The following is a 13471-nucleotide window of genomic DNA, read 5'->3' on the forward strand; positions in this document are numbered from 1 at the left end:
TGTCTTGTAGAGTGAGCCTGTATCTGGTCCTGGTTCACAGTAGATGGTCTCAAAAGCTCAGTGTACTGGGTCAAGGCTTAGTGATGCCAAAGAAGCTAGGAGCAACTTGGTATCCACCAGAAAAGTTACTTTACTTATTTGCAGAGATTGAAAATATAACTAAGTTGACCCAATGCTTTAATTTGGTGTCTGAACTTGCTACAGGGATCTTGAACTGGATGCTGTAGAGACCCAAAAGTTTCATTGGTAGTTGGTAGTGATTGGTTTGCACATAAATTTTCTAAGCATGAGTAACTTGTATAGATAGGACAATGTAAATCTTATTTTGAATCTAATTTGTGTGAACTATGCTTCTCCTCTTTTCGGAGACACTTCTTACCTTTTGGCAAAAGTACTAGATTGAATCGTGAACACCTTGACCTGCTACTACTTGGGTACCATTCGCCCTTGAATTACGATTGCATTCGTATGCAACTAAGTTTTTTTTTTTTTTTTTTTTTTTTTTTTTTTTTTTTTTTTTTTTAATATCTTGGTTTGACGTTTTCATCTTGCTCTAGATTGTGTGCCATTTTATATACAACACCAGTGTAACAATTTAATATTTTTTCCTGGTCAGTGTTATATTTCAGACTGCTTATAACTACAGAGTATAGAAAATGGTTATTCACTACAGCTTAGCCTTAATCTTTGCCAAGACGGCTTAGGGAGGCAGTTTTGAAGGTACATACGTGAAGGTTATCGACTCCTTGTCTAGAACGGCGACAGTTTTGTAAGTCGCCATACCTTGTACTCGCCCACCTAGTTGTGCTTGCGGGGGTTGAGCTTTGGCTCTTTGGTCCCGCCTCTCAACCTGTCAATCAACTGATGTACAGATTCCTGAGCCTATTGGGCTCTACTGTGTATGGAGTCAGCCTCCTCCACATCACTGCCTAACACATTCCATCTGTTAACTACTCTAGCCTTGTGATCGATTTTGGGGCATAGCGTCCTCAAGCAGGCCTTCAAGTACTTTAAAGAAGTTTTCCTTAAGCTGGCTTAGGCAAATGCTAAAGCAAAGCTTGGGTGGAATAACAGGCATTTTTCTGTAATTATGGAGACATAAGCAGTTAGAATATAATGCTAATTGGGGGGGAGGAGGGGGAAATTGGTTATGTAATAATTTCAGCAAATAGAGGAAAGTCATTTACTCCCTTTTAAGAACACCTACTGTAACACTCGTTGCTACATACTAAAAGTTGCTACATTTTCTGCACCCTCTTCTCTCTCTCGTAGATTCAGTCAGCGAACGCAACACATTCTGCTCTCGCTAATGGACATGGTGCAGAATGCTCGAACCTCCACCGACTTGGATCACGTTTACGACTTGACCACGACCCTCCTTCAGTATGGCGCCAACCCTAACATAAACATCTCCACGACTGAACCCATGATCTGCCACTCGCAGTCGTCCGTCTTCCTCAAGAAGTCGTCCAATCAGGTGCTGCCTTGTGGTATTTGTGGCATTAGTATTAAATATTGCCGTAACTGGATAAATTAATGTTTATCTGTGGCTTCTGTAGTGCAAGGTATTTGAGACATTTACTTTGCCTTTGGTTTTGAAGGTAAATAAAGGATTTTTAGAAAGTTTTGAGCTTTTATATGTATACAGTACTCTATATAGAATAAAACTTTGCTAGTGGCAAGCAACTAGTTTGTTGGTGAAAGTTGTTAGAATGTTAAGTACCATCCTAATGCATCAGAGGTTTGAATGGAATATATTAAATATGTGCATATGGCATATTTAGGCAGACAAACCATGTAAGATAATATATTTGAACTTTGATGGTGAGCTTAATGTGATAAAAGAATTTGTATGTGTATAGACAAAAGTATACAGTGACTGGCATAAGGAAGCCTCGTTAAGGGTGTTGGTATAGCAGGTGTGGTGTGTGAGTAATTACCCAAGTGTAGTTACAGGATGAGCTACGCTCGTGGTGTCCCGTCTTCCCAGTACTCTTTGTCATATAACGCTATGAAACTACTGACGGTCTTGGCCTCCACCACCTTCTCACCTAACTTGTTCCAACCATCTACCACTCTGTTTGCGAAAGTGAATTTTCTTATTTCTTCGGCATCTGTGTTTAGCTAGTTTATATCTATGACCTCTTGTTCTTAAAGTTCCAGGTCTCGGGAAATCTTCCCTATCGATTTTATAAATTCCTGTTACTATTTTGTATGTAGTGATCATATCGCCTCTTTTTCTTGTCTTCTAGTTTTGGCATATTTAATGCCTCTAACCTCTCGTCGTAGCTCTTGCCCTTCAGTTCTGGGAGCCACTTAGTAGCATGTCTTTGCACCTTTTCCAGTTTGTTGATGTGCTTCTTAAGATATGGGCACCACACAACTGCTGCATATTCTAGCTTTGGCCTAACAAAAGTTGTGAACAATTTCTTTAGTATATCGCTATCCATGTATTTAAAAGCAATTCTGAAGTTAGAAAGCGTGGCATAGGCTCCTCGCACAATATTCTTTGTGGTCCTCAGGTGATGGTTTTCTATCTAGAACCACCCCTAGATCTATTTCTTTATCAGAATTCTTTAAAGATTTCTCACCTAATATATAGGTTGTGTGGGGTCTATGTTCTCCTATTCCACATTCCATAACATGGCATTTATTAACATTAAATTCCATTTGCCAAGTGGCGCTCCATGTACTTATTTTGTCCAGTTCTTCTTGAAGGGCATGACAATCATCTAAGTTTCTTATCCTTCCTATTATCTTAGCATCATCAGCAAACATGTTCATATAATTCTGTATACCAACTGGTAGATCATTTATGTAGACAATAAACATCACTGGTGCAAGAACAGAACCCTGTGGTACTCCACTTGTGACATTTCTCCAGTCCAATACATTGCCTCTGATCACAGCCCTCATTTTTCTATGTCAGAAAATTTTTCATCCATGTTAGAAGCGTACCTGTCACGCCTCCAATATTTTCCAGTTTCCAGAACAACCTCTTATGTGGAACTTTGTTGAAAGCCTTTTTTAGGTTCAGATAGATGCAGTCAACCCAACCATCTCTTTCCTGTAATATCTCTGTTGCTCGATCATAGAAACTGAGTAAATTCGATACACAGGATCTTCCAGATCAAAAACCATACTGTCTGTCTGATATATCATTTCTCTCCAGGTGTTCTACCCACTTAGATTTAATTATTTTTTCCAATATTTTGACTATTACACTTGTCAATGATACCGGTCTATAATTAAGGGGGTCTTCCCTGCTTCCACTTTTGTAGATTGGAACTATGTTAGCCTTTTTCCACACATCAGCTACAACTCCTGTAAACAGGGATGCCTGAAAAATCAGTTGAAGAGGAATACTGAGCTCAGGTGCACATTCTCTCAGAACCCATGGTGAAACTCCATCTGGACCAACTGCTTTGTTCTTATTTAGCTCCTTGAGCATTTTTTCCCCACTTCGTCTCTAGACACACCTATGTGCTCTGTTGTTCTCTGGAATTCTTATTGTATCTGGTTCCCTGAAGATTTAATTTTGTACAAACACTTTGGAACTTTTCATTTAATGTTTCACACATTTCCTTTTCATTTTCCGTGAATCTCTCTCCCATTTTCAACCTCTGAATATTATCCTTTACCTGCAATTTGTTGTTTATGAATTTATAGAATAGACCTGGTTCTGTTTTACATTTGTCTGCAATCCCCTTTTCAAAATTTCTTTCTGCCTCTCTCCTCACTGCCGTGTAGTTGTTTCTCGCATCTTTGTATCGCTGGTATGTTTTGGGGGGGGTGTGGGGGGCCCTAGGTGGCTTACTCGGTGGAGGATGGTATAGCTTGGGGTGTCACATTTCTGTACAAAGACCCTTACAGTAGTGCATCTTCTATAGGTAGTGTTTGCATGACTGTGAGCGAAGTGTGTGTTTCGGTAGTATAGATGGGGGAGATGATTGTCAAGATTCCAGTGTGTGTTGCTAATCTTGAGACCATTGTGATGTGGCTATATTCTAGTGGTTGAATAAAGAATGCACAGTCTCAGTCTTAAATGTTTAGGGAAGGACTTGAAATGTGGTCTAAATATGCATTTCACTTGAACTTTGCCATACTGATGACATTAATATTTTTAAGGTATTTTTTAAAGGTACTAGTGTTTGTAAGGTAATTTGTAATGTACTGTATTCATCCAGTCCTCCAAAGTTCATTCCGTGCACCCGCCAAACTGCTCGTTTATGAATGAAAAACGGTTTGCACACGACTCGCAACTGACGACATTGGAACACTTCCAGAAAGTGTTTCACTAACGAATTTAGTTTGAACCACAAATGATTCACCCACGTAACAAATAATGGCCAACAGAGCCTAAACACCTAACCTAACCAGTGCCTGAATATGCACAATATGCTAATATATAATAATTTATATTTTAGAGTTCAGTTTTGTATAACAATGTTGAAATTGATAAGTCTTTGGGGTTGACCGCTGGACAGAATGGACTTGGTCCGAGGACAGGTTGCTGTATGTTACACGATCTGTCATTGCATGTGTTGTCTATTGTGTCGGATGCCCATTTTTCATCATTGCCGGCTCGATTGCATGTCCTAACGGGTAAAGTTTGTCCATAAAAGAGGGTAAATAGTTCTAAAGTGCACAAAAGACATTCTTGCACAGCACTTGCATCATTAAATTTAAATTTCCAATAATTAAACATTATCCCATTTTTTCATTGTTTTTGAAGTGGTTTACTTTAAGACTTCAACTTAAGGTGCTCTTGGGAACAAAAAAATGAAATGGCATTACTGGAATGGAAACAAATTGTCTTGGTATTGCAACATGCCTGGTTGCTGCTGTGCTTTATTCACTCTTCAGTGTTCATGGATCTCGGCTTTATTGCTCAACAGGTGTCTTTAATCCTTCGGCAACTCTAATTCCTATTAGAGATCACCACCTGTTATCAAATTGCTAGAAGATTCTTTTTATCTAGTTTTTTGTTGTGTACCACGATGAAAGACAATTAGCCAAGAGTCTGTTTAGAGAGAGTCTAAGACATTAATAAGAGTGTTAACGTTGCAGGTGCTATACTACTATGTGCAGCTACTGATTCGGAAAGAGGAGCTTCTGATTGACCCCGATCAAAAGTTTGCTCGCCTGCTGCACCTCTACTACCTGGCGATGGACCACAGGGAGCTGCACCAGTGCCTCAAGATCCTCTACACTCAGACGTCTCTCGTGCCTATGAAGCGGCCCCTCACCCATGTTCTGAGGTTGGTGTTGCTTTGACCCCTTATTTGTTAGGATAATATAAGCTGCTGCTGCTTTTCTTTTACTTCAAGGTTTGGTCCCGGGTTATAATATAACTTGAGTGGTGGTCCGTGTTACAGACTTACTCTCTGTAATTGGGTCTATTGAGGGTCCCTTGGGTCAACTACTGACCTTTCCCAGCCCACAACAGTTGCTTTAACTCGGGGTACCTATTTTCTGTTAGGATAAAAGGCATGAGGTGAAAAACTTGCTAAACTTTCTGTTCACCTTGGGTTTGAGCCAAAAGTTTGCTAGATTGTTGACAAAGGCAATAGACTACTAGGCTACATTGTTAGCATATTTAGAAGATAACATTGTTATAGTAGTCGTGTACGCCTGACTAATTTTTCTCCAACATAACGCACCAACGGGTTTACAGCTGGGTTCCCAGGTACTGGTGAATAGGCCAGGGGGCCAACATTTATGGCCTGGTGTCCATCAACCTTTCCCTGCACAGGGATGGAACCCTAGTTAAAATAGCTTGACACTATCGTGCACGGTACATGAGTGCCGCAGACTTTGATGTTGTGGGGCGGATGGTGCGGGCGATGCCTAAATGTGTGTACTAGTTTTTTCTCACCATAATTCTCGTGCTACGTCGTTCGTTTTGGTATCAATGTGTTCACAATTAAATTCCCTACAGGTGTATATGCATATAATGTCCAAAAGCCTGGCGAGACTCCCTGCAGCAAAGCCTAAAGTTACCCGTGAACAAGCACCAATTTGCACACCACAACCTAATGTGTATACTCGTTCAGTTTGATAACATCAATTTTCGTTACATCGCTCGTTTTGGTATCAAATTGTTCACAATCTAAAGGCGCGCATTTTAAAACTAGTCCCATAATAATAGCACAATAAATGGAATTTTAACAAATATTTTACAATTTATAATTTAAACCCAAAAACGTATTTATAATCTTTCAACCGTTCTGACATCAAGTTTGTGTTGCCTCTTTAATTTTGGTTTCAAATTGTGCGCACTCTAAAAGCACTTATTTAGAAACTATCCCGAGGCCGATCGGATAAAAAATTAATTTTAAACAAATGTTTTTGGAGTGGACGCGAGTCCTGTCCACGGCTAGGATTCAAGAGAAAAAAAATGTACGTGATCGGTGTCTAAAGCTAGCGATACTGTTAATTATTTTTTTCTCCCCTGCATTTAGATAGTACAGTACTTAAACTACTTTAAGGATGCGGGCCAAGTGTGCTACCGCCATAAGTGGTCATGTAAAGTGGGCAGGAAAGTGGTTGCCATTCCGAAATTTAATGCATCATCAAATTCTACTTGGTACTTGAAATAAAATTTGGGTATGTTTGTTGATTGGAAGATGTTGCTGTAGAATAGTTTTCGTCACCAAATAACGATACTATAAATATATATATTTCTTATTTTCAGGGAACTGTATACCAAACCGCGTACACTGAAGCAGGTTTGTCGAGTTATAATATACGACGCTTTGGGACGGAGAACTGCCCAGCATGTGAACAAGCTGCCACTTCCGGGAATGTTAAAAGACTATATTCTGAATTTTGATCCCTAGTGTTGACATCTGAGCTGCGTGGTGTCTTTCTTGTCCTGGTTTGCAACGAGACGGGTTGGAGAGAAGTTTAGGAGGAGGGTGCTCATCTCTTCTGACATTGATAATTATTTGTATCCCAAGGCATATTTGTAAAGGGCGAGTGCATGTAATGAGCAGCACGGGACCGTATTGCGCATGTACGGTACATGTGCCGGGTATTGGAGTGTTGCCCGTCAGCTATGAAGGCAACTATAGTGATAAACTTATAAAGTGGTTGAAATAAACTATCCAGATTATTAAGCTTTATAAATATTGAAAAGCTTGATAAATATAGAGCTTTTTCCTAATTGTGTACATATTGTGTGTGTATATATTGAACAGTTCTTGGCAGCGGTTCTGCAAGGCTTGTGGAGAAGAGTCGACTTCCCGGGGAGGGGGGTAACTTGTGCAGTGTATCTGCATCAGACTTTTTACCCATTGAGGTGGCGATGCTGCCGGCGAAAGTTTTAAAGAGTAGCAAATCCTCAAGAGATGAACGGTTGTAGCAACGTTTAGCTTCCAAGTAGTGCTTCTTGGTCATGTCACAAGAGACAATTGGACGAAATGAATACTAGACGTGTCAGCTTTTGGTGGGTGGCCAGTGTGCGCTCGACGTGTGGGTGTAGCCGGCCTTCCAGAGTGCGGGACTCGATATAATACTCGCTTGTGGGCTAATGATTTGGTGTTTGTGTTCTCGTCCCTTTAAAGTTTTGTTTGCATTTCTTAAAAGAAAAAATCTTGACCAAAGACCATAATTTAGAGTTGCATAATATCATTCCCTCTTCTGGGAGGTTTGGGTGTTTTATTAAGACTCGAATTTTATTTAAATAAATGCCGTTTGTGCTTCAGAATATTAACTTTGTGTACATATTGAGGTTTCTGTTGCATGAATCTGGTACATGATATTGATGTAAATTGCATTCAGATTGTTATTAAAATTTAAGTTTTGATTGTGTTTTCATGTGACCTTCGGGTGAAGTACTGTACCAGTACTGTACAGTAGTACAGTACCAGTACAGTAGGCTACTGTACCAGTACAGTAGTACAGTACCAGTACAGTAGGCTGGTACAGGTAGGCAAGATGCATAAGAGAGAGTTAGGGCAGAGGTACAAATAGGAACTGCCTCGTATGGACCCATAGGCTTTCTGCAGTATTGCCTGGAGGTCTGAAGCAAAGAATATGCATATTGCCTAATAATTACTTCATAGCCTACCAATAGTTCTGAAATACAGTAAATTAATAGTCATAATTCTTCTAATTTGCTGTATTTTTCTCAACTCTCAAGGCATTAATATTACACTGGTAGTTGGTTTGCCGGAGATGAACATGAAGCGATGGTTCTAAATGTTGAACTGAAGAGCATATAGTTTTTGAAGTGTGGATGGGGGGGGGGGGGGTGGTGTACAGTAGATTGACTCTACCCCATTAAAGACTTCAAATGCTGGAGAGCAAAGTTGTTAACCATCGTGGTAAAAGTAATCGGTAGCTGTGCTCTCGTGCGTGCTTGGCACTAGCTTGGCAGGCATTTCCCTATATTATTTAATGAAGGTTCTTGCTTCCCGGCATTCATTGTTTAACCTTTGCCACTACTACCTACCAGGGTCGGCCAAGCGGACAGCACACCGGACACGTGATCCTGTGGTCCCGCGTTCGATCCCGGGTGCCAGTGAGAAATGATGGGCAGAGTTTCTTTCACCCCTATGCCTCTGTTACCTAGCAGTAAATAGGTACATAGGAGTTAGTCAGCTGTCACGGGCTGCTTCCTGGGGGTGGAGGCCTGGTCGAGGACCGGGCCACGGGTACACTAAAGCCCCGAAATCAACTGGAGATAACCTGCAGGATGGGTATCGGGTGCATAATCTCTAGAGCTTGCCTAACCAGCTCTACTCTCTAGCCTGACAGTCCCGTTTCATGCAAGTCGCAGTTCAATCCCTAACCTTTAGTGGTTGGGGCCCATTCCTTACCCCATCCCTGTCATGTGAATATAACCGATATCAACACGAGCGTGACAGATTTTGAAAAATTGAAAACATGCCCATGCACTTTGTGCTGGGTCCAGATTCATGTAATTCATTATTTATAAAGAAATGCAAGGTGCCAGTACCACAGGCACTCGGTTTAGTGTGGAGGAAGAGCTTGGACACGGAGATGCCAGATGTGCTTAAAGCAGCAGACATAGCCCCTCTACACAAGGGAGGGAGCAAAGCATTGGCAAAGAATTATAGACCACTTGCACTAACGTCACACATAATAAAAGTATTTGCGAGTGATTGGGAGTCGGGGTCACTAGTTTCATGGTAATCAATGATCTCCACAATCGTGGCTAACATGGATTTAGAACAGGAAGATCATGGCTCTCACAGCTACTTGACCACTAAAATAAAATCAGAGGCATTAGAAGGAAAACAGAATGCAGATGTGGTATGCACATTCTTCGCAAAGGCATTCGATAAATGTGACCATGGAGTGATAGCACACAAAATGGGGTCAATGGGAATAACCGGTAAAGTAGGACGCTGGATATTAGTTTTGTCAAACAGAACATAAAGTCAACCATATAAAAGTTAAAGTGCAGTTAAAAGCTCTGTACCTCAAGGTACAGTCCTGGCACCACTGCTTTTCCTTCACATAACAGATATAGAAAAAAGTAAAAGTAACAGCTTTATCATCCTTTTGGTAGACACTCAATTCAGCATGAAAATTGCCTCTGCTGAAGACATTGAAAAACTTAAAGCCGATATTAATAGTTTTGACTGAGCAACAGGAAATAACAGTATATTCAGCAGTGATAAATACTAGGTACTCGGGTACGGTAAAAATGAAAACCTTAAACATAATACAGGGTAGAGAAAGCAATCAAATCTGCCCATAGTAGAAAAGCAACATGTAAAGGATTTGGGAATAATGTCTGACGACCTAAAGTTTAGGGAGCATAACAAAGCAAATATTGCGTCAGTCAGAAAAATGAGAGGATGGATTAGGAAAATTTAAAGTCCAGGGATCCCATCACAACAGTTGTACTATACAAATCACTTATCCTGTCATGTCTTGAGTACTGCAAAGTACTCACTTGCCCCTTCAAAGCAGGAGAGATTGCTAAAATGGACCCCTTCCCCATCCGGTGGTCGGCTGCTGGAGTGCGATGCTCCGTGGGACAGTTCTCTGATCTTTTGTGACCTTATACTCCTGGTGCTGTCTTCTCCAATTGTGCCGGATCGCTTTTCCTTTAACTTGTGTTTAGTTTTTCTCCCCCCTCTTCTCCTATCTGTCATTTCCTGCCGAGCTTTTGCTTGTTTTGGTTATTCTTTTGGACTTCTATTTTGACGCCCGGGTGCTTGGGGAGGCATACTCTTGCACCCGTAGAACTGTAGTACCCAACGTCGAGAGCGAGGGGAACCTTTTATTGTCAATCCTTTCATCACTGAACCCGATCTCGACAGACTGACGGTTCTTAAGGTGGCATTTTGTGGGGTGTACACTCTCGATGCACCCCTAGGGGGCCCTGGCATGATCGGCAATAGCTTCTTGTTGGGTGTCCTGCCTCTAATTGTGGTTCCGTAGTGGGTATGGGGGCACATTCGTGAATGAATGTGTTTTTCTCGTCCTTACGTCTAATTCTGTTCCTCTTCTACCTTCTCGGGTTAGTGGGGTGGGCGACCAAGCCCCCGAGTCGGACAGTAATGGAAGACCAGGCTCTGTAGCCCATGCTGCAATGGGCCCCGACCTTGCTCCTCTGACCCTCCTGACTACTCCCCTCGGCTCCCCTTCCCTCTGTAGTTGGGTCGAGCCCCACGCCGCCAGTGGTGATCACCTCGTCCCCTGGCACGGCTTCGTCTCTCATTGTGACTACTGCGCCTTTTACCCCCTCTCTCTGGGGGTTCTCAACGCCGTCCCCGCCACGGCCGCACTCGCACGATCCCTTCCCATTATAGTACTTGCAATGCCTCGTTTGGTCCCGCTACATGGGCTAAATACTTTGATCTCCACCATCTGGATTCTACTCCTACTGACGATTTCTCCCTCCATAAACACCTTGTTGATTCAGTAGATGCCTCTGTTACTTTTAGCTCCACCAGTTACGGTACGCGTGTCGTCGCTGCTCCTTCTCAAGATGCAGCTACTCGCTTAGCCGCTTTGTCCTGCATTGGAGAGACCCCTGTTCGGGTCTCCAAAAACGCTCGGTTAAATGCCAGTGTTGGCACTGTTCTCCTCCCACACAATGTTGCAACTGGTGTTCGGGACCTTAAAAATTGCCATAGGGATATCAAACATATCCTCGAAGCCCAAGGCCATTCAGTCCTCCAGGTAGACACGTTCACTCGACCCCCTCGTGGTCGTCGCTGTCAGCCCCTTCGAGTTGTGAAAATCACCTTTGATAGTAGGACCCTTCCACCCTCTATTATTCTTGCTGGTGCCAGATGCTCCATTCAGGAGTACATTCCCTCTCCTAGACTATGCAATAAGTGTTGGAAGTTCGGGCACGGTGTCCTCAAATGCACCAGTACTGTGTATCTGTGCCCCTTGTGTGGGACCACATTAAGCCCAGCAGTCAACACTACTATGCAGCAGATATATGAACAACCTATAGGAGTTAGAATCCACCATTCACTGAGAGTTGCACAACAATAAATGGGAACTGCAGTATAAAAAAAATATATCCAAACTCAAGGACTAGTCAAACCAAACATTGATTTCAAAGGAAAAGAAGGTACAATTATTCAACTATGTCTCTAGACTACATCTTCAGAAGGTCACGGCTGCTTTGGAGAAAGTGCAACACCGGGCAACAAAAATCTTTCTAGATCCAAGTCAACTCTTGTCCCAGGAACAGTTGAGGGCCACAGGGCTAACGCTGCAAACCAGACATGATAAGGCGGATCTCGCCAAAACCTTGAAATACTGATGGTAGGAAACATTAATTCAGTCTATTTCACTTGGTTCCAGTATAGTGTAACACACACAAGGGGCTCCCACTCTTCAAGCTCAACAAGCCACAATGTAACACACACAAGGAGCTCCAGCTTCAAGTTCAACAATATCGCAGGGGACTTTAATATTGACCTCTGCAAGCCTGATAACCTTCCTGCTGCTAGTTTCCTCAACTGTATGAATTCCTGCTTCCTCATTCCCTCAATCACTAGACCTACTAGAATCACTGATAGTACTGCCACGACTCTAGATCACATCTGGACAAACATAACCTCTCCGCTTACTTCAGGGATAATCACCAATAGCATTACAGACCATTACCCCACATTTCTCCTAACATTAACAAACCACCTCTAGAGACAAAGGAGATAAGCTTTAGGCTGCACAATGAAACTGCTATAGGCAATTTTATAGCTGCTGCTGCTAATATCAACTGGGAATCTGAATTAGGTAACATAGGGGACATCAACCTAGCAGTGCAATCTTTTCTTCAGAAAACTCTTAGCCTTTATAACACCCCCTGTCCTATGCTTACAAAACAAGTCACAACTAAAAGGCTAAACAATCCTTGGCTTACAAAGGGGATACTTAAATCTATTAAAAAAAAACATGATCCTGAGAAGAAGTATAGGTTAGGAGTTGTCTCCAAAGAATTTTCAAAGATTTACTCAGCAGTGCTGTCAAAAATAATTAGGAGAGCCAAAACTAAATACTACGAAAATAAATTTACTCAAATTAAGGGAAACATTATGAAAACATGGAGCACTATTTCCAAAATATTAGGATCAAAAATTTTGTTAAATAACAAACCAATACTACTTTTTTTTTTTTTTTTCTTTTTTTTTTTTTTTTTTTTTTTTTGAGATATATACAAGAGTTGTTACATTCTTGTACAGCCACTAGTACGCGTTGCGTTTCGGGCAGGTCCCTGGAATACGATCCCCGCCGCGAAGAATCGTTTTAATCCTGTCCAATAACGATGGTCAGCTTACAGCCTCAGATTCTGCTATTGAGTTCAATAGGTTCTTCTCTTCCATTGGTTCATCCTTTGCAAATGATATTCCATCTTCCAGTACTGATGTTAAGGACTATCTTACAGGTAACTATCCACAATCTCTGTACCTAATGCTACTGACGTCAATGAGATAATCCTTTCCCTTAAAACCAAGTCTGGTGCCCTTGAGGAGATACCAACTTTAATATACAAAAAGCCTCCAGATCTTTAGCCCCTGCTATTGCATTGCTCTTCAACAAGTCACTTGAACTCCAAACCTTTCCAGATATTCTAAAAGCGAGAGTAACGCCTGTCCACAAATGTGGTGATCTCACAGATGTTAACAACTACAGACATATATCAATCCTGCCTAACTTGTCAAAAATATTTGAAAAACTAATCTACAAGCAGCTTTACTCTTATCTAGCCAAACAATATACTTAGCTCTTGTCAATATGCTTCAGACCCCAAAAAAGCACTAACGATGCACTTATTAGTATGATTAACTTGATTCACGCAGCTCTTGATAAAAATGAGTTCCCTGTTGGGTTATATGTGGACCTGCGTAAGGCTTTTAAAATTCAAATACAAATACAAATGTTTATTCAGGTAAAGTACATACATACAAGGGGTGATACAAATATTGATGAATTTATAGATAGAGCTAGTACATACAATGCCTAAAGC

At 41.4% G+C, this 13471-nt stretch overlaps 1 protein-coding gene across 2 annotated transcripts in view; it reads left to right on the forward strand.

Moving 5' to 3' along the window:
- Nucleotides 1–7808, forward strand: part of LOC123765167 (ankyrin-3) — a 134603-nt gene extending 126795 nt beyond the window's left edge. For both annotated transcript variants that reach the window (XM_045753655.2, XM_045753647.2), the window contains exons 10-12: nucleotides 1273–1477; nucleotides 5071–5261; nucleotides 6698–7808. In XM_045753655.2, the coding sequence (XP_045609611.2) occupies nucleotides 1273–1477; nucleotides 5071–5261; nucleotides 6698–6842 (541 nt within the window). In that variant the 3' untranslated portion in view covers nucleotides 6843–7808. The remainder of the gene's footprint in view (nucleotides 1–1272; nucleotides 1478–5070; nucleotides 5262–6697) is intronic.
- The last annotated feature ends 5663 nt before the right edge of the window (nucleotides 7809–13471 follow it).

Source organism: Procambarus clarkii, chromosome 5 (assembly GCF_040958095.1).
Source record: "Procambarus clarkii isolate CNS0578487 chromosome 5, FALCON_Pclarkii_2.0, whole genome shotgun sequence".
NCBI lineage: Eukaryota > Metazoa > Arthropoda > Malacostraca > Decapoda > Cambaridae > Procambarus > Procambarus clarkii.